We start from the raw sequence: 27,928 nt of genomic DNA on the forward strand, positions 1-27,928 counted from the left end.
TTTGTGAGCAGGGCGAGGCCGCGGTCTGGGCGCTTGCCCGGGACAACGTCTACGAGGTGGAAGACATCGGGGCCGACTGTTCACGGAGCTGTAGCTACGTTACTCCTAAGACGATAGAGACGTCGCTTTGTTAGAGATGGACGTCTCCACGGCGCTTCTTGACACACCCACTCCTAGATCGGGTCTCTTGAGCTTCAAGTTCAAGTTCATGTATTAGGTATAGCCCTGTGAGCCATTCGGCTCTTGAAGCCCAGGGCCCCTGCATTGCCATAACCTGGCCCTTGATAATGCAAGTACAATCGTGCATCTGTTCATATTCAAACCATTATTTTTCTCTATGCATATTCAAATTGGCCGTAACATTCATTTATATTTGCTGTGCTGTCACTGAGCCGTTCATTCTTGCATTCTGATGTTGCATTGCGGCTTCTGATGTCCCTTCAATATCAGTGAACTCCACCAGGTGGTGCAACATCACACGTCATGCTCAGAATCTCGGACTCATTACAGCTGTACCTAAATATTCATTCTAAGAGTTTGAAGGAGATGAATCTCTTAAATGTGACACGTGGGCAATCTTGCTCTATTTAAGACCGGAACCAGGAAGACTTCTTCACAATCCGGGAAAATCTGATGAAGCTGGTTGTAATCACAGTGAAACGTCGTACTGCATGCAATGTAAATGTTTTGGGTTGACTCACCATCAACCCATATGCTGAAGTAATAGCTGATTCATGGGACTTCCTTTGCCGGTACCAAAATATAAGAATAGGTTTTTACCCTTTTTTACAGCAACAAAACTGAAATATTTTTACGAGGAATCATGACTGCATTAACCACAATGCTTGTGGTCAGAATGCAAAAAAAATAAAGAAAGCTGTCTCTGGTGTGGACCAATCAGTTTCAAGGACAATGCAAAAATTATCAGAGTGTGTTTTTTTGTTTGCATTCTGACCACAAGTATTATGGTTAATGCAGACATGATTCCTCGTAAAAATATTTCAGTTTTGTTGCAGAAAAAGAGGATAACCATATTGTTAAAATAGCTGATTGGCACGTTTTGTTGATGTAACAAACTTTACGAATTGGCTGTCAGGTGGTGGTGGGTTAACGACGCATTTATATTTACGCGATGTAACACAAAACCTTTATTATGAATACGATGAGTTACGTCAAAAACAAAGATAAAGTGGTGCTACGCTTTGTGTAGCCATCAATTCTCTGCACTTGAGAATCTGGAATCATCACGGGGCGAAGTCTTCATCTGAATTCTCAACGCCTGCACAGTCGGCGTTTTGTGTCCCTCCACTCTCACGCTCTTCCCTCTCCCCTCCTCCACCACCTCCTCCCCACTCTTCTTCTCTCCTGCACCATTCCCAGCATCGCTGTCCTTTACTTCAACCTCACTCGAAGCTCCTGTCAAGTACGAATAAACTGCCCCGATAAATGTCTGCACTCTCCCTTCATTCTCTACGTCATCGCCGCCGCTCTTCACAGTTTCCTTCACTTCCCCAGCACCATTTCCCCCCATTCCACCACCCCCCACCTCAATCTGTGACACTCCGCTCTCCTCTACTCCACTCTTCTCTCCACCATCAACGCCATCGATATTCACTTCTCCACTTTCATCCACCTCACTATTCACTCCCCCACTTTCACTCTCTCCACTCAGTGATGTTAAACGCCCTATAATTACCACACCGTCTCTCCTAACGCCTCAGATTTTGTATCCGCATCCGCACTCTCCCCAGCACCACCCCCCTCCATTCCGCCACCCCCCACCTCGACATCCCTCTCGTCTCTTTCATTATCCCCGAACTTGCAGTCCACGTCAACATTTTCACTCTTGTCACTGTTTACTGCTCCATCCACCTTCCTTTTCATTCCCTCACGTTTAATCACAGCCATTTTTATTCCTTTAAGTTTACTCCCAATTGATCTCTCCTTTTTCCCTTTACTTTTCTCACCACCACTCCCAGTCGTCACAGTGTGTTTCTCCACATCCCCACTCTGCCCAGCACCATTTACCCCAGTACCTCCATCCTCCGACTCATTATGCAACACTCCACTCTCCTCCAAACCACTCTTCCCTCCTCCGCCATCAACCTTCACTTCACTCTTCTCTCCTTCAATCGTCCCTAAGCCAATGTTCACGTCCCCAAGTTTAGTTGCGTCGCTCTCTGCTCCGCTCATCGTGCCCCCACCAGCCCCACTCGAGATTTGCGTTACCCCGTTGCTGGCCTCACTCTCCCCAGCAGCACCTCCCCCAGTTCCTCCATCCCCCACCTCAATCTGCGATGCTCCACCCTCCTCTACTCCACTCTTCTCTCCTCCACTCTTCACTCCTCCACTCTTCACTCCTCCACTCTTCTCTACTCCACCCTCCTCTACTCCACTCTTCACTCCTCCACTCTTTACTACTCCACTCTTCTCTCCTCCACTCTTCACTCCTCCACTCTTCTCTACTCCAGTCTTCTCTACTCCACTCTTCACTCCTCCACTCTTCTCTACTCCAGTCTTCTCTACTCCACTCTTCTCTACGCCAGTCTTCTCTACTCCACTCTTCTCTACTCCACTCTTCACTCCTCCACTCTTCACTCCTCCACTCTTCTCTACTCCACTCTTCTCTACTCCACTCTTCACTCCTCCACTCTTCACTCCTCCACTCTCCTCTACTCCACTCTCCGCTACTCCACTCTTCTCTCCTCCACTCTTCTCTACTCCACTCTTCACTCCTCCACTCTTCTCTACTACACTCTTCACTACTACACTCTCCACTAGTCCACTCTTCTCTACTCCACTCTTCTCTCCTCCACTCTTCTCTCCTCTATTCTCCACGACGTTGCTGTGCAGCTCCACATTCTTACTCGTGTCGCTGTTCACTCCCACACCTTCTACCACACCTCCCTTCACTCCCCCACTCTCCTCCATCTCAACGGTCGCTCCTTCACCCTCCTCAAACCGTAGACTCTTGCGAAGTATGGTTACCGTCCCCTTGTGCACGCACAGGGCGGGGTAGAGAGGGCCTGGGAAGGCGGTGGCATTGAATGAGTGCAGCCGCCTCCTGCTGTCGGCGCAGTAGAACGAGAGGAGCCCCTCTTCCCAACGCAGGTGAACGCCGATCTTCCTGGGAGGAGGGCGCACGGCCGCCAGTGCGGTGTGGCGGCCGCGGTGGCTCGCCGCGTAGCCGCCCTCGCGTCTCCACAGGCACCAGGAGTCCGCGCCCGCGCCCAGGACCTGCGCCTCCGCGCTCCCTCCGCGCGGCAGAGTGGCGCACGCGACGCCCACTCTGAACTGCTCCGCGCCGCCCACGTCCACCTCCCAGTAGTGCGCGCCGCTGGAGAAGCCCTCGCGGCACAGCGCCTGAGCGGAGTTCTCAAAGCGCTCGAGGTGGTGGGGGTAAGAGTGGCGCTCGGAGGACAGAGTCACCGTCCTGAGGTCGACGGAGAGGCGGAGGTCGGAGTTCACGGAATTGGGGTTCACGGTGGGAGAACACCTTTCTGAAAACAAAACAAGAATAGTGATATGTTTGCATGCGTGTTGAACTTCTTTCTCGCCGTACGTAGCCAAGAGTGCTTATCGGAGGTGCATGCTTACAATTTAAAACAATGAGATCTTTATTTTACCAGATAAATCGTTGCTGATTGTGGATGAATACCTAAACTATCTGGAATTTAGTATTCTGGTTGTAAACGGCATCGTTTACAGCAACAGCAGTGACAGAGCGAACCTTTGTCAGAGCCACAGATGATTGAGACTTCATGCCCACCTTGACGTCTCACTCTCCTGACAACCTTCCCAATGTCCATCTTGTACACTGACGTTGACAAATTATGTTACAACAATAACACTTGTGATGACTATAAACTGAAGCTTGCAAGCATGAGGTGTGCTGGTATTGAAGTGGTTTGTCTCTTACCTGACGATTTTAACATGGCGAGGAAGTCTCTTTCATTACTTCTAGTGGCTTCCATCACTTCCTCGAGCTCCCCGTCCTTCTTTACACTTTCAACTTCCTCGCGGATGAACTTTTCACACTTTATGGAAATGTTTTCCATGTACGCCTTCCAGTATATGTGCGCTTCGATGTGGCCCTGCATCAACATCTCATGCAGGAAGAGATAGGGTCTCCTGCGCAGCAGGGCCACCATCTCATTCCGCACAGGCGTCAAACCGGCCTCGTACTCATAAACCTTCTGGTGAACGGATTTGTTGACATCACCACTGAGGGGTTGGGCTAAGAGAGGGGTGAACAAAAACACGCAAATGAGAGACGTGAGAGAATCCAGAGCAAATGCAAAGTCCTCAGCCACAGGCAATTGCTAGGCAAGAGCTGCTTAATTTCTCAGGGCATCGCTGTTTTTCAGTATCTAGAACACTGCCTCTGAGTGCGAGTTTTAACGATCCACATGAGTGGATCGTAAAAAATGGATTAAGCTACAAAATGCTAAATCTGACGTGTTTTGAAGCTTACACAATTCTAAAAATAATTTAAATATTTTTTTGTGTTGTAAATATTATATTTGATTCTATTACTGCCAGCCATCTTCAGCTGGATAATCTCTAAACATGCGTAGCGTTTAGATTGGCTGTCGATTTGTTGTAGGTTTTGACGGCACATGTAGAGCGATCATTACTTGGCCTCACTCAAAACTAAATTATGAATCGTACTACTTGATTTGAAGTTTTTGTGACTGCAAGGATCCATACTCTTTGTTTTTTTGGTAAAGTCACGTAGGTGAAAATAAAATAAAAAAATTAAAACTAGATTAAATCACGACATTTCGGGCGCAACACAAGCATCCGTCATCAGGTGGGAATGCACAGTATACTGCTGAGGTAGACTGATTTAAAAGGGTTTAAATGGGTGTAGCTCAAGGGTTATACAGAAGTGGCTGGGGTTAGTGATGTTAATGTGAGAAATTAGCATGTAACTGTGAGATTGAAGAGCGGCCTCCTAAACGAGGGCACGGAAGTGGCTATGTTAATGTGAGGGATTAGCAGGAGGCTGCTCTTCAATCTCACAGTTACATGCTAATTTCTCACATTAACATCACTAACCCCGGCCACTTTATAACCCTTGAGCTACACTCATTTCAAACCTTTTAAAACAGTCTACCTCAGCAGTATACTGTGCTTTCCCACCTGATGACGGACGATTGTGTTGCGCCTGAAACGTCGTGATTTAATTTAGTTTTCATTTTTTTATTTTATTTTCACCTACTTGACTTTACCGAAAAAACCAAAGAGTATGAATCGTACTACTAGCGATGACAACCTGGGTATTGCTATTGCAAGAGTGATGTTTAAGCTGATATCAAGTGAAGCCTACTGCCAACAACTAGGTGAAATATGTTAATTATATGAATGACTGATCTCACCAATGGTAATCGATCCACTAAGCAGCAACACTGCAGGACGTAGCGTAACGGAGCGTTTCCACTCCTCCAAATAAAAATCGTGCAGAGGCGTCATGGTCTCAGCACAAACAAACGTGAGCTTCAGATTGCCACAGTCCAGGTGAATCCCGATTCGCTGGGGAGGCACTGGCGGGTTCAGCACGGTGACTTCTCCATTGTGAGCAGCCACGAGCTCAGCCTCGCGTCTCCACACGCACCAGGACAGTCTAACCCCGTCCAGCCCAGCAATACATTCTTCTCTCTCCATCGCATTCTTCCCACAAGCGACACCGACCATGTATTGCTCTGCACAGCCCACGTGCAGCTCCCAGTAGTGGCGCCCGGAGGAGAATCCCTCTGAGCACAGCACTTGGGGGACGGACTCAAACCTCTCCATGTGATGTGGGTACAGTTGATCAGCTGCTTTTGTTACCGTCTTGAGGTCCGTGGAGAGCAGTAGGAACCCATTTGCTGTGTTAGGGTCGTATGTTGGTGAGCAGATTTCTGTAACAATAAAATAATTAACGGCGTTATCAGATGAATGAGATCATTTGGCGTTGATGATGCTGCCAGGGACACCACCGCTGCTCCTGCTGTGTTGGTTGAACGGTCGAATCATGGCAGTGGGACACGTGGGGTAGTTGTGGGGATGAGAAGAAAATGTGCAGCTTGGGGGATGGACGCGTGGAATATAACCCAATTAACATAACGAGGCACAAACACGGTTTCTGTGGAGGATACGGAGCTGTCTTGATGTCGTTATTTATGTCATCATCATCAACAACCGAGATCAATCGACTGCCACATGAAGGCCTTCAAGCCGTTTCCATCTCTACAAACCCGGGAGGTAATAATCCACCGACCACCTGCACACAAACTCATTTATTTGCCCCGTCTCCTCAGCGGGCATCCTCCACCGCTATATTTGACCATCGCCTCTCATCCCTTCTAACGGCACGTTCTGTCCCAGCCCACTTGCTCTTCTTGACCGTTTGAATGATGCAATCTACCAAGCTGCCCTGACCAGCGTGGCTACCACTCTCAAACTCCACCGCATGACCTACACATCGAATTAAACATATTACGTTATAGTGATACAGGTAATGTTGCAATGTACGAGTCATTTATGTACTTACCAGCCTGACTCTGCATGTCTAGAAATGTTCTCTTCCTGCTACTGAAGTCCTCGTAAATGTCCCTGAACTTCCCGCAGGCCTCCTCTCCTCTGTCTACCACGAGGGCGATGACGTAGTGTGCTAGTCGCGACGCATCAGGGAGGCCGCGTGCCTTCCAGTACTCGGCCTCGTCGATGAGCTCCCGCAGGAAGAGGTCGAGCAAGAGGTGGGGCCCGACCCCACCGCCTCCACTCCCCAGCAGCTCTGAGCAGCGGTCACTCAGCCACGTCCACACGGCACCTCCACCCGAGGCCATCTTCTCTTGGATCATCTCCACGGCGTCTCTCACAACGGCAACCTCCACCTGCGACACGGCCACTGTTAGGACGTGGACTCTGCAATGGAACTTGCTTGGATTGAGCACAACGAGAATGAGGAGCAAGGAGAGACGGCAAAGATTCAGACTGATGAGGGCGAAAAGCGACACAGAGAAAGTTACAAGCGTGGCAAGATATGGTGAGGCAAGACCATGAAAGAATTTGTAGACCAGGGTGAGGAGTTGGAACAGGCAGCGTTAGTAGCCGATCATGTGCCTGGAGTGCGGTGGTGATGGTGGTGGAGGTGGTGTGGTAGGAGTTGTCACCTGTGGTTCCGATTGGGTTGGCTCGGAGCGATCGTCGCTACTCAGCGGTTGCCTCTCAGAGTCGGTGGCATGGGAACCTTCATCATGGGACACAAACACGGGCATTGTGGTTACACAGGGCAAGTCCTAAGGGCAGGGAACGTCCGGTTTGAGAAATCATCCCTCGAATAGCGAGGAACACAACCAGACTGGCGGCATTGAGGAGCAGCGTGTGACCCAGTAGCCCTGTGTTATTGATCACTCCGTATTCAGTGTGTGGTCAGTTTGTACTTATGAAACGTGTGATTACTTCATGTGAATATATTCATTACCAATTGAAAATGAATCAACAGCAGTGAGTGTTAGGGTAAGATCAGGTTGCGGTGTTCGTATTTTTCGGTCGAAAATTTATTTTAACGTAAAGTGTGTCCATGTTTTTTATCCACATGTCAAAGCAGGTTATAAACACTGTTTGACAACAGAGTGAACACGATGCCAGGATGACAATGGAACTCACCCGCATGTTGAGATGTTTTCACTTTCTTAAACCAATATACGAAAACAGCAACTCCACCCAAAGCAGCAAAAATAATGAATACGACAACCCAAATCCAATTCAATGAGCCTACAACACAAAACACACACGTAATATAATGTTATATATATGCAATATTTACACTCGCATAACAACAAGACGTTCTACTCAGTGCTGAAGACAACGCCGGTGGAATTGAGCCAGGCCAGTAGAATGACTCAAAACGGAATGTGTTCAAATGAATGGGGTGACTGCAAGTTGCACCACCCGCTCTTCCCACCATGGTAACTTTCTCTAGTTCAGCTGCCCAGGGCTCTTCTTATTTTTCTGACCATCCTTTCACTGCCTCCCACTTTTCTCTATGTTGCCCTCCTCTCGATGTTCGTGTTGTTGTTTGTTGTTGTTTGTTGTCGTAACTTGTTGACTCCCCTGCCCCTCCTGGACATCTGTGAAAAAGAGCTTCATAGCTCATCGGATTCCTCCTCCTCCTGTAGTCTAAATAAAGATTCTGATGCTGCTGAAATGCATCTGCTCCAAGCTCCGTCCACACATACTGATATTGATGGATGTGTAGTGACAGGGTGACATTTGCTGGCCATGGGGGCTAACTACGGGTATAGGTGCGTTATAGAACGACACACATATAAGCAACCACAAGGGGGGTGTAACTGGGCCAAGGGTTGAGGAAGGGATCGATCTGGAAGCTCCTGGAACCAGCGAGAGAGTTCCATAAAAGGGGCGTGGCCAGGGACGGGGCTTCGCCACGCTGGAGGGATATAAGGGAGAGGCAAACGGGGGTTCGAGGCTGTCATGGGGCCTGTGGTCGCTGTCATCACTGCCATCTCTTCGTCGTCATCGTCACTGCATAGCTAGCCGGCTATGCAGTCTTCATGGTCATCGTCACTATATAGTCAGTCAGCTATATAGTTGTGTGTTGCCAATGTGGCTGTTTGGGTGGCTAAGCTAAAACTCACTCAGCGCTCGTGTTATTCAGTGACCCTGTCCTTAAAGTATCGAGAAATAAATAAGAAACCCTCACTGCTCGGAAGTCATCTCATTACAGATGTATAACACGTACGAGGCTTTCGCGACCAATATCATTGATAAGCGGTTTTTTTTGGGTGGGATTGCATAAATATAAATGTGCCGTTAAACCTGCCACCACCCGACACAGCCCAATTAGTAAGGGTTGGCGCGTAAACAGAATGTGGTGCCAATTCGTTACTAGTTCAGCACACCGGCTGTGTGTTGGAGAGTGAACCCACAACATTTACAATTCGAGTACGACGTTTCGCCAGTAATTACAAACCGGCATGCATTTATTATTTTATTTTTATTAATTTATTTTTACCTACGTGACTTGACCGAAAAAACTAAGAGTATGAATCCTTGCAGTCACGAAAGCTTCAAATCTCGAACGGCATGTATAGGTTTGAAGGGTCTAAGCCCCCTTAGCCCTAACCACCTACCACCTATGCAATTGCTCTATGACTCATGGAGATGTGGAAAGATTAACGTCTTCAATTACACATAGTACGCGGGCAGGAGTTTTAATTTGGTTGATTAGGCCAAACCACCAATGTGGCAAGTTCTAGGCCCAGCAGTAGGGAAACTTTCCCAGAATGGGCATTAATCACCAGGTCACTGGCTGATGAACCAGCTGGAATCCATCTCTTACCTTACTTCGGTATGTATCTGTACCAGGTGGGAATTTCATTGGTACGGCACGATGTCATAAAAGGCAGCCTTAACACAATCACCCCCCCCCCCTCTCTCATTCACACCTCCTCAGCAGAGGACCCAACAGCAACATTCACCGTGATTGGCTCCTTTCTCAAACCTTTGAGGATCTGCAAACACTGGAAGGCGAGCTCCCTTTGCCCAGTAATGTTGTTTGGACTCCTTGCTTCTGATAGCTCAGTGGGCCTTACGTGTCTAAAATAAAAATAGCTTTAAAAAAACCTTCGTTTTCGTTAAGTTTAATTTTGGCATAAAACTAGCCACGTGGCCGAACACAAACAAATAACGATGAACGTATTGGCTACGAAAATCTACGTTGTAATTTAACCACACCATGTACAACACAACTTGTGTCTTACCCAGGGCCAAATTTGGACTTGCTGAGGGCCCTAAGCTATGTCAAGCTTAGGGTTCGTAAATCGAGTAATTGCTGTTTATCACGTAGGAAGGACAAGATCAATGGTCCCGCATAATGCACATGCATAATGTACGTTGACTCAAGAGCTTAGAAGTTTGGTCACCACATCTACGCCTCTATATAAGGAACGAAACAGGTGAACTTCTCCACAAATCTGGCTGTCGCCTGATGAAGATAGTTATAATTACTGGCGACACGTCATACTCAGTTTGTAAATGTGGTTTGGCTCTCCAACACACCGGTGTGTTGTACTAGTGACGAATTGGCACATTCTGTTTACGTGACAACCCTTACTAGTTGGTTGTGTCGGGTGGTGGTGGGTTAAATGACACATTTATATATTTACGCGATCTAACCCAAAAAAAAATCTCTATTATTGAGTAATGCCTGCATATTTTTTGTCATATCGGAATGAAAATAACCGCTCTCGACAGTAATTTCCCCCCTACCTCCTTAATTTCAACCGATTATGTAAAACTGTAAATGTATTATTATTATTTTGGGGAATTTAGAGGCCCCAAGTGATAATGTGATGCCCTACGCTGTAGCTTACTTAGCTTCAATGAGTTGGCTCCTTAATAGCTGACCACCAATCTGCTTAAGTTTTATATTCCACTGCGAAAAAACCGTACATCTGCTGATTCTCACCCATTTTTACTGCAGGCTTTCTCCTTAACTCGACAAGATTCACATGGAGCCCATGACTATAGAACTGCTTGCTGTTGTTGTGTTTAGTTTGTTGTCCTTTCCCCGCATCTCCAATTATCATGGTTGGCTTGTGTATGGTGCAAAGAAGTTAAAGACACATACCTGCACACAAAGCTCTTTGAGGCCCTGTGCGAATAGCGCTCCAGAAACCACGTTAATCATTATGAAGTATGGGAATTGACGGCAGGAACTTCTTGACGGGAACACACTTTTATTAAATCTTTACGTATCAAAATACAACGTGTAGTCTCCTTTCTTCCGACTTCACACTCCACTACTCTCGTGTAAACTCTAAGCCTCTGGCTACACACGATACCCTTCACTCGTGTAGACCCTACGCCTCTGGCTACACAATACACTCGACTCGTGTAGACCCTATGTCCCTGGCTACACAATACACTCGACTCGTGTAGACCCTATGTCCCTGGCTACACAATACACTCGACTCGTGTAGACCCTATGTCCCTGGCTACACAATACACTGCATTCGGCTCGTGTAGACCTTACGCCTATGGCTACACACACTACACTCGCCTCTGGGTTACACAGAGTCCCGGTCCCGTTAGGACAGCGGGACTAGGTACCGCAGGGCCCTAGGTCTTCATCCCCGTCTTCATTCTTCGCTGGTTACACACTGCCCTCCCGCCTGTGTGCATCCCCTTTTATAGCCCCTGCTCACGAGAGGCGGAGCTGATGCGTACTTCAACGTGAGCATCGCTCCTTAATGAACCAATCACGACGCACTCTCTCTACGATCCGTTTTCCCCAGCGCGTGTTAACACTCCTCCACCAATCACACCGCGCTGCCATCCGATCACTCCCTCTCAGCACGTCACCCGTCCACAGCCAATCAGTACCCCGTAACCCACGACCCCGCGCTGACCCCTGATCCTCCACCGTCAGCGCACGTCACCACCTACACAGCCAATCATTACGCGCTGGCATACGATCTCTAATCCCAGCGCGTATCACCTCTACATCACCCCCTCCCACATAGCTTGCAGCCGGCCCGGCTGTTAACCAACAACACAACCTAACGTCAATGCAGTAACAAAGAAACTCCACCTCTCAGTGTGCCCCGTAACGCAACAACAACAACACAACACAACACTTAAATATGAAGCAATATACAGCCCGACGAACAACACAATAAAAGCGAACACCGGAAAACGAACACAATAAAAGCGAACACCGGAAACCGAACGCGCCAAGTGTCTCTGTGACTAAACGCAGTGCCGAGGCGCTCCGGCTGCCTCGACTCCTCACGTGGCAGGTCACACAAAGTAGCGCGACCTAGCGCGAGTCCGTCTGGCCGGTCCGTCGTATGGGACGGGACGTTGGCGACCGTCCGGTGGCTCCGGCTGCTCAAGATCCGGCCGCCGGTGGTCGGCAGCTGTCAGTTCCGAGACACCTGGGAGCGGATCAGGCGGAGACATGTGAGGAGCAGGCAAAGACAATTCCCCCTCAGGGTCGCTGGTCACGTCACATGCTCGGCCCTCATGACACAAGGGGAGGCCATACGGAGGCGAGAACGGTTTCAGTCGGGAGGGGTGGACGTACCAACGGCGTTTTCCCCATTTTATCTGAACGCACTGGGGGCGTGCAACCCGCACGACCTCCACGGGTCCCCGCCACGGCTTCAACAATTTAGGCGACGTAGCCAAAGGTGCCTGCGGGCAATGCAGCCAGGCCCTGTCACCTGGTTCCCAATTGTGCACGGACACCTTCCGTGCCCGCAACCGCTCGTTTGCAATTTGGCGAGCCCGTGAATTAAGCCGTGCGGCCTCCCTTGCCTCTGTCAGCTTATGAATATTAAATTTAATATGCTCTGCCAATTTCGAATTTGCTCGTGGTGCAGACAGACCCAGCTGCGTTTCCATGGGCGGGTCGGCTTCCCGACCGTACATCAGATAAAACGGGGAAAATCCCGTAGCTGCATGGGGGGCCATTCTATACGCGGCGAGGACCCCAGAGACCTGCAGGTCCCAATCAACATGCGCCTCACACACCTGCTGGCACAACATAGAAGTCAATGTCCTGTTAAGCCTCTCCACCATCCCGTCCGTCTGCGGGTGGTACGGGGAGGTACGCACCTTCTTGGTACCCAACAGGTCGCACACCTCTTGCAGTAATTTACTCGAAAAATTCTTCCCTTGGTCAGTCAGCAAGCGTTCGGGAGCCCCCTTGTCCAGGACGTAGCCCTGGACAAAGGCGTCCGTCACAGCCGCCGCCGACTGGTTGGCGAGTGGCCACGCCATAGGCCACCGGGTAAAATATTCGACCCCCACCAACAGGTACTTATTACCCCTAGGCGTGACCGGAAAAGGCCCCAGAATGTCGAGTGCAACGAGCTCGTTAGTGCGCGAGACCTGGATGGATTGCAGCGGTGGATTAGCTGGCACAGGCGGTGGTTTCCGTCTGGCGCACTCAACACAACCCTTCAGAATGTTCACCACGTCACCCCCCATTCCCGGCCAATAATAGTCACGCTGAAGCAGGGCAAGCGTTTTGTTAACTCCCAAATGCAAGAGGCGTTCGTGTGCGGCCAAGACAACCTTCCCCCTCACAGCAGCAGGCACCACAATCGCATGCCGCCGGGACAAACTGTCCCATCTCATCAATAGGCCTTGCTTAAGCTCGTAGGAGCCAGTTCGGTCGTGGTTACCTTCGGAACCCCCCGTCTTGCGGCGCAATGCCAGCAGGGAGCTGTCCGCCATTTGGAGACGGCCCCACTCAATCAATGACATTGAGAGCAGCGAGTCCTGACCCCCAGGGGTAGCGGGACCATCCCCAATTGGTGTGCTCGCGGCCGCAACCAACGCCTCCCTACCTTCCGTAACCGGCGGTTTACAGCGCGCCGATCCCGATAAGCACGCACATTTGTGACAAGGCAACAACCGCGACAGGGCATCGGCATTTGTGTGTCGCAAGCCTTTACGGTACGTAATCGTGAACTGATAGTCCTGGAGGACTTCCAACCACCGCGACAATTGGCCCGAGGGCTGGGCGACCCGCAATGAATACTGGAGCGCCGCGTGGTCCGTCCGGACCGTGAAATGACGACCATAGAGATATGGCCTGAATTGTTGTACAAAAAAAACAATGGCAAGCAGTTCGCGACGGGTGACGCAGTAGCGCTGCTCTGCCGGCGACAACACCCTGCTACCATAGGCGACCACTCGTTCGACCCCTCCAACGACTTGGGACAGCACTCCCCCAATGCCCGTGTTGCTAGCGTCCGTGTCTAGCAAGAAGGGACTCGCGAAGTCCGGATAGCGCAAGGGTGGGGCCCTAACCAAGGCGTCCCGGAGGGAGCAGAATGCAGCCTCCTCCTCCGGTCCCCATCGGAACCTCACTCCTTTCGCCGTTAGAGCGTGCAAGGGTTTTGCAATGGTGGCAAAGTGCTCAACGAATCGGCGATAATACGAAGCAAAACCGATGAAACTGCGTACGTCTGACACTGACGTGGGCGTTGGCCACGAACTGACACAGTCCGTCTTCGCAGGATCGGTAGAAATCCCCGAAGAGTCGACAATGTGACCCAAGTACCTCACGGATTTACGAAAAAGGTGGCATTTGGCCGGTTTAAACTTTAATTTAGCCGATCGCATTCGCAAGAACACCCCCCTCAATCGCTGGAGGTGTTCTTCAAACGTTTTACCGAAAACAATGACATCGTCAAGGTAAATGAGGCACGTATCCCACTGCAAGCTTGACAAAACCAATTCCATAAGACGCTGAAACGTCGCCGGAGAGGAGTGAAGTCCCATGGGTAACCGGTTAAACTGAAACAGGCCCCCTGGAGTCCGAAATGCGGTCTTAGGCTTAGACTCTTCGTCGAGTGGCAACTGCCAGAATCCGGATAATAAATCAAGAGTCGAAAAGTATCGCGCACCAGACAATGCGTCGAGAGACTCGTCCATCCTGGGGAGCGGATACGCGTCGGCCACAGAGATCTTATTCAGGCGACGGAAATCGACGCAAAATCGCAGGGACCCGTCCTGCTTTTTAACGAGCACAATAGGCGCTCCCCAAGGACTGGAGGAAGGCGAAATAATGTCGGCTTCTAGCATATCGTTAACTGCCGACTGAACATGCTCCTTCTCAGCAGGACTCAGTCGGAAGGGATTTTGCCTGACCGGTGCCGCATCGCCCGTTTCAATGTGGTGGCGTAGCAGGTCCGTGCACCCAATGTCATACTTATGTTTACTGAAGACATCCGAAAATTCAATGAGCAACCCGCGCAGCGCACCCAACTGTACCGCTGATAAATCGTCAGAGTCCGCGCACAGCGAATCAACCCAATCGAGGTCCTCCTTCAATGTAACGTTTTTCGTGGGACTCGGATCCGCCTGCGCAACCAGCCTCTCCTCCGCAGGGACCCGCGCCGCGTGAGCTAGCACGGTGCCCTGCTGAATGACGGCCGGCCGCGCCCCAGCGTTTAAAACCATCACAAACGGATCCCTGTCAGCCCCCACCAAAGTGTGAGCCACCGACAAATCGAGACCTCCAACAGCCCTATTAGAAGGACCCAAAAGCATGCCCTGTTCCGAGGCCTCCTTCACCCATGGCTTCCGCAACCGGAGGGGAATTAACATTTGTGAACCCGGAGGGCACGTGCACGGTCTGTGTCGCTAACGCCTGTATGGTAGCGCACGCCGTCCGAATTTCATTAGGGCTCGTCAAAAATGAAATACGGCGACCCGATGGTAGTTCAATGCAACGCTGATCAATGAGAATTTTGATGGGCATTTTAGCCAAAAAATCAGTGCCCAATAGACAAGGGACCGCCAGGGAGGACGAAACAAAAACGGGTCCCGACAATTTGATATCACCAATGCAAATGGATGCCCTAATCTGACCGATAATGCCCAACGATCCCCCGTTAGCGGCGTAAAATGGCACATCCACCGGAAGAAGCGGACGACATTGTACAGGGAGAATATTATAAATGAGATCCGATATAATAGTCGCCGATGCCCCCGTGTCCACTAACACCCTGACCTCGACCCCATCAATAGATCCGGTAACTACGGATGAACCCGCTGAGGCAGCCACTATTCTGTGCCCCAACTCCGACCATTTAATGTCTCCCCGGTCCCGGCCGAATCGCCCTCTCTGAACCGAATTCCCGAACTCTACTCGGCTCTCCCCCGCCGCAACGCGACGACCCATATGTGCCGAGTATGCGGGCCGAGCATGTGAGGTGCCGCGACTTGCCGGGGTTTGCAGGGACGACTTGGGGCCTTGGTCGTCGTCCAGCCGAGGTCCCATGGCGCGCTGACGTGGGGCGCGGCAACCGGAGGCCACGTGGCCCCGGAGGCCGCAGTTATAGCAGGTGATGACAGTCGTCGGAGATCTCGGTTGCTCCAGCTTGCGGGCCGCTCGCAGAGGCGAACGACCCCCCGATCTCCAGTCCCCCGGTCGTCCCGCGATGAATGCCTCCTCTCGTGGGCTGACGACTTGGGGCACGGTGACAACTGGGCCCGGAGTTGAGGCCACGGCAGCGTTGCAGACGACTCCCTGTTTACGTTGAAGGACCTCGTGCGCTTGTATGCTTGTGGCGACCCGTAAGGATGAAATATCGGTCTCATCGGCCGTGTTGATGGGGACCCCCAGGTCCTGCGCCAACTTGAGCAGCTGCTCCAAAACCATGGCATCTTGGCCCTCCTCGTCCATACGAGGGAACGCGGCGTCGGCGAGAGCAAGCAACGCCGTGCGGTAGGCGAGCACGGTCTCCGTGTCCGCCTTCCGTCTTGCATAAAAATGATGGCGGCACGCGGAGGGAGGACCATAGACCTTGGCCATGAGAGCCAGCGCATCTTTGAGCGTGGAGCGGTCCGACCTGCGTGCGGACGTGAAGGCCGCGAGCGCGTTGTCATCCAGCATGGCAGGCAGTGCCCGCAGTGCCGTAGCGTCGGACCAGGCGGACATCTCCTGATGCGCCAAAAATCTGCGCTGAAATTGGCTCCAATCCCCGCCTTCCGCCTTGAAGGCTGACAACGTGGGAAGGCGCTGCTGAAAAATGAAGTCGTCCTCCTCCTCGTGCTTCCTCTCTGCCGCCCCGCCGGTGTGTAAGATGGCGGCCCCATCGGCGGGTGTGTGATGGCGGTCCGCCGCACGCGTTGGTGACGTCAGCGGGCGCGCATGGAGAACCGCTGCCACGTGGTGATGGCCGTTCCCGCCAAAAGTCGATGCAGATGAAATGGCGGCCATCGCCAAATCGTTTTGGCGGAAATCTGCAGGGCGACCCTGCAGAACGTCGGCCGCCGTTCCCGCTCCTCCCGACGAGCTGATCTCCGCCAAGATGGACGCGGCGGCGAGCAGCAGCTCCGCCAGACGGGAGTGCGCTTCGCGAAGCACGGCGTCAGTCCCCCGTGGCTCGTCCGGCGCCGTCGGCGGATCCTGCCCCGTGGGCAACTCCTCTTCCTCACCCCCCGATGCCAGTTGACCCGCGTCGTCGAGGTTGTCCCCGTGGTCAATCCCGTGGGTCCGACGGTTCCTCCTTGTATCCATGCTTGGAAGACCGTTTCACTTCTGACGCCAGTTGAAGTATGGGAATTGACGGCAGGAACTTCTTGACGGGAACACACTTTTATTAAATCTTTACGTATCAAAATACAACGTGTAGTCTCCTTTCTTCCGACTTCACACTCCACTACTCTCGTGTAAACTCTAGGCCTCTGGCTACACACGATACCCTTCACTCGTGTAGACCCTACGCCTCTGGCTACACAATACACTCGACTCGTGTAGACCCTATGTCCCTGGCTACACAATACACTCGACTCGTGTAGACCCTATGTCCCTGGCTACACAATACACTCGACTCGTGTAGACCCTATGTCCCTGGCTACACAATACACTGCATTCGGCTCGTGTAGACCTTACGCCTATGGCTACACACACTACACTCGCCTCTGGGTTACACAGAGTCCCGGTCCCGTTAGGACAGCGGGACTAGGTACCGCAGGGCCCTAGGTCTTCATCCCCGTCTTCATTCTTCGCTGGTTACACACTGCCCTCACGCCTGTGTGCATCCCCTTTTATAGCCCCTGCTCACGAGAGGCGGAGCTGATGCGTACTTCAACGTGAGCATCGCTCCTTAATGAACCAATCACGACGCACTCTCTCTACGATCCGTTTTCCCCAGCGCGTGTTAACACTCCTCCACCAATCACACCGCGCTGCCATCCGATCACTCCCTCTCAGCACGTCACCCGTCCACAGCCAATCAGTACCCCGTAACCCACGACCCCGCGCTGACCCCTGATCCTCCACCGTCAGCGCACGTCACCACCTACACAGCCAATCATTACGCGCTGGCATACGATCTCTAATCCCAGCGCGTATCACCTCTACAATTATCTTGCCTAAATCCGGCACTGGTCTCACCTTTAAGAACCTCACAGGGTTCAGGATGGCTTGGTCTGTACATTCCTTCCACGCACTCGCACACCGTGTCGCCAGTTGCGAAGCACTTATGCTGAACAAGCTCCCCTGGCAAAGAAAGTCGTGCGAACACAGCGTACAATTGTCATTGCTTAACGAAGGGCATTTAAGAGATGGGCCTCAATAAACACGTGATCGCACGATGTACTGACACCACCACTGTTGGGAACACAGCGTCACGGGTGTGAGAGTTGAATAAGAATACGACAAATACTTTGCTCGTCGCAGATTCTGCATCCTTGGCAGCTGGTGAGGTTATTTGCCGAGTCTGTGAATGTTGATCCGTCGCTACACGAAAGGCAGACTGGGAAATGTTCCTCAAATGAGCAGTCTTCAACCTTCGCTGTCCCTGTTGGGTGAAACAAAGGTTATTATTTTGTTGTTGTTTATCTCAGTTGCTAAAGAGAGGACCGAAGTCAATGCCTCTCACCGTGGAAGCAAAGTGGAGAGGCAGGTGAGGGGTTTTGAATTAGCTTCTATCGGAGGGCTCAGAGCAAATATTTGATTGTTTGCTACCACCTGAGAAGTCGAAACTTGAGCCTCAGCAAAGCGTTTAATCGCCAATTAACGTAAATTATACGCAATAAATTAGTTCAATGTGCACGATTTCACATCATCGACTTTGTAGCTAACTACGTCAATTTAAATAAACGGAACATCTTTATTTACTTTACCAGGTAAAGCTCACTGATCTATGTTGCTTTTTTTCAGAAGCAACTTGGCCACAAATGATAGCTCAATAGATCATACCAGAATCTAAACTTATGCTGGAGAAAGCCGATGAGCTGAAAACCGCTTTTTCAAAGATGTCCAGATGGGGCGGGTCAGAAAGTTAAAACAACAAACAATCCTAAAAATTATAATCGTGCAAAGTATAGGAAAGGTAAAAAAAATGACAAGAATAAATATGTTAAATAAATCAAGTATATGTATTCAAACGACTTTCGATCGGACAAAGAATCCACGTGGCTTCGTCACCTGGGGGGCACAGCTGGCAGCAGATGTTGGTCTCGGTTCTGTACCTTCCTGGGGGGCAGCTGTCTTGATTGTCCTGTGCAGAGACTGGAGCCATCTGCACACACACAGCACGTTAACTCACACTCACGTGTACCACGTTAACTCACTCACACTCACACGTGTACCACGTTAACTCACTTACACTCACACGTGTACCACGTTAACTCTCTTACACTCACACGTGAACCACGTTAACTCACTTACACTCACACGTGAACCACGAGAACTAACTCACACTCACGCGTGAACCACGTTAACTCACTTACACTCACACGTGTACCACGTGAACTCACTCACACTCACACGTGTACCACGTTAACTCACTCACACTCACACGTGCACCACGCTAACCCACTCACACTCACACGTGCACCACGCTAACCCACTCACACTCACACGTGCACCACGTTAACTCACTCACACTCACACGTGCACCACGCTAACCCACTCACACGTGAACCACGTTAACTTACTCACACTCACACGTGTACCACGTGAACTCACTCACACTCACACGTGTACCACGTTAACTCACTCACACTCACACGTGTACCACGCTAACCCACTCACACGTGTACCACGTTAACTCACTTTTACTGCCACACGTGACCACGTTAATTCACTTATGCACCACCTGTGCCCCCTACTGTGTCAACATGGCACAGTTGATTATAAATACACAAATACAAAGATCCCCCGTATAGTCTCTAAAAGTCTGTTGGGGCAAGTGTTGTTAGCGAATAGCACCTATGAAGGCCGACACAGCACACGAGGGTGTTGGTGACCAGCACCAGGCCCGGCCGCCTTTGTCTCCCCAGTGGCGATGTTTACTACACGCCACACGAGATGCTTATTTGAGGAGGCCGAGTCGACCTAGGGGAGACCCAGGGCCGGTTCCAGATCATTCTCACTGCTGTTAGTGTTGGCCCTGAGCGGGAATCGAATTCGGGCCGCTGGGTTCGCAGCGCAGCGTAGTGCTACCTACTACACTACCCTCAGTCACAATGCACACACACATACACACAGAGACGCATACACACACACACAGAGACGCATACACACACACAGAGACGCATACACACAGACAGAAACACACAGACACACACACAGAAACACACAGACACACACAGACACACACACACGCAACTTACCAGCATGAATGTGTGGGTTAGCAGCGTGGTGACCAGGATGAATGGAGACATGGCCCAGGAGTTGTCCACAGGAATGTGTGGATGTGAGCGAGAGGCGATGGACTCCCCTTGAAGTTCTCCCCCCTGACTGAGGACGAGGAGGGTGCGGCACAGCTCAATGGACTTTGAGTTCAATAAAAAAGGAGCTGTCGGAGGCCATTACAAGCATCCAGCAGTAAACAGCGTTCTCGATAGTGCTGATTTGGCCAACGCCGGAGACAACCGCCTCTAATGCAGACTCGATGCCTTGTGGTGATAGGGAGTCTATTTGGTGTTTGAACATCTTAACGCCTCCTGTATTCTTGACGGGAAGAGTCAAGCCCATTAATTTTTTTCATCAACTTGATACTGGCAAAAACGGACCCAGAGACGGCACTCACGATCGTGTAATGAGTCAAAGTTAAGACGCTTGTTGAAATGAGGAAGGTCGTGCGGACATGGAAAGAGAGACAAACTGTATGGGGAACTTACACATTGAGCAATGCCAGGGAAAGAATCAGACAGAGAAGCGTTGTGTGGTGGCTGGACACGGTGTGGACCACACGGGCAGTGTGGAAGACCGAGTGAAGGGGTCAATGAGTGTTAGTTCGTGGGAACAGTCACCAAAGTGATCGCGATAGAAGAGTGATACGGAGGTGACTGATCGCCCGTTACGTTGAATTCCATTTAGCACAGCGAGTTAGGTACTGTGTGCTCCACCCCAGATAAGATAACAGTTTTTGTTAACGTATTTAACAAGTTGGCTTTCGCGACCAATATTCTTCAAAATAAATGTTTTTTGTTAGATCGCGTGTCGCTGGTAGTAATCGCCAGCGAAACTTAGTTAACTCAAATTATAAATGTGGGTTTGCACACACACATGCAGAGGGTCTGCTGAAGTTGACACCAATTGGCACGTTTCGTTCCCCTTACTCGTTAGCTGTGTCGGGTGGAGGTGGGTTTACGACACATTTATTTTTACGCAATCTAACCCAAAACGCGTTATGAATAAGTTGTTTTTTAAAATGTGGCTGAACTCATGCTGCCATGTATAGGAGTAATAATTGTTCAGAATTCACCAAGGCATTGACATCGATAACAATAACAATCCAATTTCAAGTTCATTTATTAGTAATAAAGCCATCGCATGGCAACTCAGATACGATGCTCGTGACCAAGCAAGTGGATGAGGCTGGCTCGCCTGAATGAACCTTGTACCCCAGTTTCTATGTGGAAGTTACTTCGCAGTGTACAGAGCCAAACTTGTTAGTCGACTGAAGATTAACAAAAAGAAAATCCAATGTTACATTTGCAAGTACATACGCTGATAAAAGTGAATCATAGCAATACTTTACTTGACCACAAAGGTCGAATGCGGGGTTCATAAACTCCCTGCCAACCCTTCCGCCTTCAACGTGACCAACCGGCGGTGAACAGCTCAGCCAAGTCCATTAAAGCAAAGCTGCTGAAGAAATCCCGGAAGGCTGTATGGCCGATGGGATGTGTAAAAACATATATTTTTTAAATCCTATGGAGAAACATCTACGGAAAGGAGACCTATTGTCCTGCTTATTTATGGAGTCTTATTTCTACATCTTATTTGCATTGCGTCTTGTTCCAAGGCGATTTACCATAATTCTAGGTGTGCGTACGATAATGGTGGTTGAATTAAAGAGTGGGGTTCTTGTTGAGGGTGTTGGTGTAGTTATGGTGACTTGGGATGACAGATGGGAGTGGTGGAGTTGAGGGGTTGGGGTAGTGAAGGATGTTCAAGCACACCAATATGGGTTAGATCGCGTAATGCAATCTAACCCAAAACACCTCTATTATCTGGAACATTTTCATTGAGTTAAAGGCCAAAGTCCACTGAGCCGAGCCGCACCCTCCACGTCTTCAGTCAGGGGGAGAACCCCGACGCGAGCCTCAAGGGGAGTCCATCGCCTCTCGCTCACATCCACACATCCGTGTGGACAACTCCTGGGCCATGTCTCCATTTCGCCTGCTCACCACACTCCTAACCTTCACACTCATGCTGGTAAGTTGCGTGTGTGTGTGTCTGTGTGTGTGTGTCTGTGCCCAGCCACCGCATGCCTAAACAGCTTTTGTTGGGCCGGATCGAGGGGGCTAGACGGGCGCGGCACGGGCTGGAGAAGAGATGGAGTGATGTGGTACAGGAGGACGTGGAGCTGAGTGGACTTGCCGATGACTGGTACCAGCGGTGTCAAGATCGGCCTCAGTGGAGGAGGCTCGTGAAGGACGCTACTGGGCAGTTGGAGGCAGTCGCCCTCCAACAACAACGGAGGGCGGAGGAGCGACGCTCACAACAACGAGCGGAGCGCCGGGTGGCTAAAGCACAGCAAGTTGGCACAGTAGGGGGCACAGGTGGTGCATCAGCCAGTCATCTCGGTCATCTCGGTCAGTCGACCAGTGGCACCTGGGTCTGCCCCGTGACCTCCTGCCAGCGGGCTTTCGACACTTCACGTGGCCTCAAGGTGCACTTGGCCTGGCACAAGCATCGTGGTGACGTCACCGCCACCTAGTGGCGAATGGCGGTTGTTGTTGTGTCTGTGTGTGTTTCCGTGTGTGTCTGTGTGTGGGGAGCGGTGGTGTAGCGGTTAGCGCGCTGCGCTATGAACCCGTCGACACGGGTTCAATTCCCGCTCACGGCCAATACCAGTGACGATTATCTGAACCGGTCTTGGGCATCCCCTAGATCTACTCAGCCTCAAATGAGTACCTGGTGCGGTGTGTAAACATTGCCACTAGGTAGACAAAGGCCGTCGGGCGTGGTGCTGGCCACCCACCCCCTAGTGTTCCGTTCTGGCCTTCATAGGTGCTGCTCGCAAACAGAACTTGCCCCTACAGTCTGTTAAGGCTCTATTGGGGGATCTGTGTTGTATCTTTGTGTGTCTGAATGTTTTTTGGACATCTTTTTGTCCGTGTGTGTGTGTCTGTGTATGTGTGCCTGTGTGTGCCCTGTGTGTCTGTGTGTGTCTGTGTCTAAGTGTCCCCCTTGTGTGTCTTTGTGTGTGTCTGTGTGTGTGTCTCTGTGTTTGTGTATCTGTGTGTTTGTCCGGGTTCGATTCCCGCTCACGGCCAACACCAGTGACGATTATCTGGACCGGTCCTGGGCCTCCCCTAGGTCGACTCAGCCTCAAATAAGTACCTGGTGCGGTGTGTAAACATCGCCACTCGGGAGACAAAGACGGCCGGCCGTGGTGCTGGCCACCCACCCCCTCGTGTGTCGTGCCGGCCTTCATAGGTGCTCGCTAACAGCACTTGCCCCTACAGTGTTAAGGCTACATGGGGGATCTTTGTCTTTGTGTGTTTATAATCAACTGTGCCTTGTTGACATAGCAGGGGGCATAGTAGGGGGGCACAGTAGGGGGGCACAGGTGGTGCATCTACCGGTCATCTCAGTCAGTCGACCTATGGCACCTGCTGGGTCTGTCTCGTGACCTCTTGCCAGCGGGCGTCTGACACTTCACGTGGCCTCAAAGTGCACCTAGCTTGGCACTAGCTCCGTGGTGACGTCACCTCCACTTAGTGGTGAATGGCGATTGTTGTTGTTTACAATCAATAACAGTGGCGAATATTCGAACCGGTCCTGGGCCTACCCGAGGTCGACTCAGCTTCCTCAAATGAGTGCCTGGTGTAGCGGTGTATAGACATCGCCACTGGGGAGACAAAGGCGGTCGAGCGTGGTGCTGGCCACCTACACACTGTGTGCTGTGCCGGCCTTAATATGTGATCGCTCACAGCACTTGCCCCAACAGCCTTTCGGGGGCAATACGGGGGATCTTTGTCTTTGCATGTCGTGAGACATCTTTGGCAGGACAGTCGACCCTTCCACATCGCGGGGGTTCAAGTTCATGTATTAGGTGTAGCCCTGTGAGCCATTCGGCTCTTGAATCGGGTGCAACCGCAACAAACAAAAAACTTTAACATTAAAACATCTTAAGTGACTAAGTGCAAACAGAAAATCCAAGAAAATACAGCAAAATATTGCAGAAAAAACACCGTACACCAGGCGCAGGCCCCCCGCGATCTGGAAAAACGGCGTGAATTATTTTTTAGTTCAGTTTAGGGCACTAAAACGGCACAAAAAGATTCGACAAACGCGAGATACAAAGACCACTGCGAGATCTCACGTGAGACATCACGTGGGAGGCTGCCGTGAACACGCTTTGGCGTCCTCCAAGCCAGCGCGTAGAATCGCAGTTCTTTTCGCAAACTAACTTTTTAGAAAATGTAGCTTTAAAAAAGAAATTGCATTTTTCTATGGTATTAAAAGATAAAAGACGTTAATATTATACGGTACTATACGTATGTTTTATGCATTTATGAGTTACTAAACTTTTTGTGTGTCGTCTGCGGCTTTCGCAAAACCCCCAAAAAAATCTATTTTATTTCTTGTGCCGATCCCGCGATATATCGAAACCGCGATGGGGGAAGTCGCGATGCAGAAGGGTCGACTGCATAAGTGAGTTAACGTGGTTCACGTGTGAGTGAGTGAGTTAACGTGGTACACGTGTGAGTGAGTTAACGTGGTTCACGTGTGAGTGAGTGAGTTAACGTGATACACGTGTGAGTGAGTGAGTTAACGTGATACACGTGTGAGTGAGTTAACGTGGTTCACGTGTGAGTGAGTGAGTTAACATGGTTCACGTGTGAGTGAGTTAACATAGTTCACGTGTGAGTGTGAGTGAGTTAACGTGCTACACGTGTGAGTGAGTTCACGTGATACACGTGTGAGTGTGAGTGAGTTCACGTGGTACACGTGCTTCACGTGTGAGTGTGAGTGAGTTCACTTGGTGTGTGTGTGGGTAGATGGCTCCACTCTCTGCAGAGGGCAATCAAGGTGGCTGTCCCCCAGGAAGGTACAGAACCGAGACTAACTTCTGCTGCAAGCTGTGCCCCTCAGGTAACGAAGCAACTAATTGGACAGTCATCGACTTACCGCCATAATTAGTTCATGAATTCCCATGCGGTCAGTGTTATGAAATGTGTTACAGTTCAATAACAAAAACTGAATAGTAAATAAAACATAAAATAAGTAACATGAATAGAAAAGGTTACATTTCCACTCACATTGAGTCCTGATGTTGGCTTGCTTGTCGGAAGGGGCGCAATGAGTCACCACAATTGCACAAACACAGACACAAATATGCACAAAAGGCACACAAAGACACACAGACAAAGAGACGCACAAAGGACACACATACAGACACACACAGACACACACAAAGGGCACACACACAGACAGACCTGACGTAGCCTGTGCATTGTCATATTCCGGCCCTGACCACACTCTCCTCGCTTTGGAAACTCCATTCTTCTTGTGTTTTGTCATCCTGATAAAACCCAACACTATTTAGAATCAGAATCGTTATTTAGACTCCAGGAGGAGGAATCTGATGAGCTTTTGAAGCTCTGTTTCACCGATGTCCAGTGGGGGCTGTGGGGGTGTCACAAAGTTACAGCAACAACCACAATACAAACTACGATAGGAGTGCAAAGTAGAGGTAAGCAAGGCACTATAAATAAGCATAAATATAGTATATGAGTACAAATTGTACGTACGGTCGATCATCAATTATCTGGTGGCTTCCTGGGGAAGGAGGTGCCAGATTTTCTAAAACGCTGGATTATCACTAACATCACTATTTAAAATAGCTATTTTTTATTTAAAGCTTTCGTGACTGCAGGGATTCATATTCTTGGTTCTTTCGGTAAAGTCACGTAGAAGGGAAATAAAAAAATAATATAAATATAAAACAATACAATATATTAATATTATTTTATTATTTCCCTTCTACGTGACTTTACCGACAGAACCAAGAATATAGCTGTTTTTGTTACATTCTTGCATAACATTACGTGTTGAGGTGTTGTGCATGTTTTTTTTAGTGTTTTAAATGTGTTTACAGCGTGAAAGGGGCATAAATAAGCATACAAATAGACGGAAATAAATATCCTCCTGTAACAAGTTACCGTATTCACTTTACCACTACACACTTAGTAGTAATAGATTTTTACCCTTTTAACTGGTACAGAAACTGACACCTTTATACAAGGCATCATGTTTGCAATAACCACAACACAAGAATTCTAAATGCAAACAAAAGAAACAACTCTGATGATGATAATGATATGCACAACAAGATGCGTTTGAAAATCACCGGACTGGTGTGAACGCCAAATTACACGCGCACTTTTTGCCGGATGGCGCTCTATATTATCTGTTTTTATTAGCGTAGTTATTAGTCATGAGAAAGGTAAACACGTATTTTCATTGTTTAAGTTGTATCGCGTGTATTGATGGGCTGTATATAATACTTGACACTTAAATCAAGCGTAGCTACTTTTGTGGTCACACGCACCCGGTGCCGATCGCTGGACTGGTTACAGCTTTGGGATAATCGCATGCTGGTTAATCGATGATCAACTGTATATTCAAAACCCTTAATCGGTTTCCCTTCCCTTTGCTGTCACTGTGAGACCCCAAAATCGAAAAATAACAATGTGTTCACCCAACAGGAACGTCTAAGGACGAAGATTGCAGATCTGATGGAGAGTTTCCGGTCTGCATGTCATGTGCCAATGGAGACTCATTCACAGCCTCGGCAAACAACCTGAGCAGCTGTAACGCATGCAAAGTCTGCGAAGAGCAAAGTATTTGTTGTTTTTATTATTCAACTCTCCCACCCATGGTGCCGCATTCCCAGCAGTGGTGGTGTCAGTACATTCCCTGGTCACTGACACCCATCTCTGAAGCTGCCTTTGTTGTAGCGTAAAACATTGACGATAGACAAAGATGTGGGGAGCGGTAACGTAGCGTCTAGTGCACTGCACTACGCACCTGCTCATGGCCTACGTGAGTGACGAATGTCTGATCCGGTTCGAGGCCTCCCAAAGGTCCGCTAAAACTTTAATTCTTATTCTACTCGTTTATTTGCATTGGATGTACTATACAGGACCCACCATTGTAAACTTTACCTAAAATCCAATCTCACATTACTTCATCACATCTCAAAGTAAATCAAATCCAAAATCGGGGTTTTATACAGAAAAAAACATTTTATTCTTATTAGATTGTGCCTGCAATTTGTTGAAGCGATCATTCAACCACTTTTGACTACTGTGGCGCGGCTTAAAGATCAGCTCTTAGGTTCTTTCGGTTACTTTTCAAACACAAAACAGACTAAACCAGCTTTATCATTCTGCTCTTTGATTTGCGTTATAGCGAGTAGTCCATCCCACACTAGACTCACGTCATAGTGAGTAGTTCACCACACGCGTGTTGCACTAAGCAGTTTGAGAGCCTACACCAATGGCCACCTGGTGGGTTGTATGCACACGTTCTGTACTCGGATAGCAGAATCATCGTCATCACGATCCATGGTCAGATAGCCCATAGTAGGTGTCCACTGCACATTTCTTCATTTTTTTCCACGTTCTTCTGTCTGGTAGTGCCAATAAGCTCAAGTAGTGGCCACATCGTCAAGACATTCCCTGTTAGGTCTTCCTCTCTTTCGGTTCCTCCCATTTCTTCGAACAACAACAACAACCACCGCACTTTTCACTTTCCTTTTGTTGTTGTCCCAGAATAGTCACATTAAGCCAAATATTTGACCGAATGATGGGTGGTCCACAACGAAAATCATCTTCCACTTTACCCAATGCACATATGGGTCTAAAGGAGCTGCCTAAGCTACGTCAAGGTTAATCCACGATTCTTATAATGACGTGG

The 27,928-nt window shown here is 49.7% G+C and overlaps 3 protein-coding genes across 5 annotated transcripts in view; 1 reads left to right on the top strand and 2 right to left on the bottom strand.

Moving 5' to 3' along the window:
* LOC133359677 (zinc finger protein 271-like) overlaps positions 1-27,928 on the bottom strand; it is a 185,557-nt gene that overhangs the window by 81,608 nt on the left and 76,021 nt on the right. The gene's annotated exons all lie outside the window — the stretch shown is intronic.
* On the bottom strand, positions 1,140-20,411 carry LOC133359608 (uncharacterized). Its single transcript, XM_061578071.1, has 10 exons — positions 20,158-20,411; positions 18,968-19,061; positions 18,204-18,338; positions 17,933-18,037; positions 7,654-7,761; positions 7,158-7,234; positions 6,536-6,878; positions 5,382-5,903; positions 3,920-4,237; positions 1,140-3,500 (listed from the first exon to the last, which is right to left on the bottom strand). Exons 1-10 carry the CDS (start codon positions 20,206-20,208, stop codon positions 1,693-1,695), a joined length of 3,561 nt encoding a protein of 1,186 aa, XP_061434055.1. The 5' UTR covers positions 20,209-20,411; the 3' UTR covers positions 1,140-1,692.
* LOC133359661 (uncharacterized) overlaps positions 21,646-27,928 on the top strand; it is a 29,233-nt gene continuing 22,950 nt past the window's right edge. Inside the window, exons 1-3 of one of the 3 annotated variants that reach the window (XM_061578146.1) lie at positions 21,646-22,210; positions 25,006-25,099; positions 26,716-26,850. In XM_061578146.1, the coding sequence (XP_061434130.1) occupies positions 22,160-22,210; positions 25,006-25,099; positions 26,716-26,850 (280 nt within the window). In that variant the 5' untranslated portion in view covers positions 21,646-22,159. The remainder of the gene's footprint in view (positions 22,211-25,005; positions 25,100-26,715; positions 26,851-27,928) is intronic. The other 2 variants (XM_061578144.1, XM_061578145.1) reach the window with 2 other exon arrangements.

This window comes from Lethenteron reissneri, chromosome 65 (genome assembly GCF_015708825.2).
Source record: "Lethenteron reissneri isolate LAM-NWPU_2019-01 chromosome 65, ASM1570882v1, whole genome shotgun sequence".
Lineage (NCBI taxonomy): Eukaryota > Metazoa > Chordata > Hyperoartia > Petromyzontiformes > Petromyzontidae > Lethenteron > Lethenteron reissneri.

What these genes read in the sequence shown, in the direction of transcription:
- LOC133359608 (XM_061578071.1), bottom strand. Translation starts at nt 20,208, where the DNA reads ATGTCTCCATTCATCCTGGTCACCACGCTGCTAACCCACACATTCATG. An exon ending in GAAAACATCTCAACATGCGG is followed by an intron (nt 7,235 to 7,653) that starts GTGAGTTCCATT and finishes CCCATGATGAAG; the next exon opens with GTTCCCATGCCACCGACTCT. An exon ending in CGCCATGTTAAAATCGTCAG is followed by an intron (nt 3,501 to 3,919) that starts GTAAGAGACAAA and finishes TTTTGTTTTCAG; the next exon opens with AAAGGTGTTCTCCCACCGTG.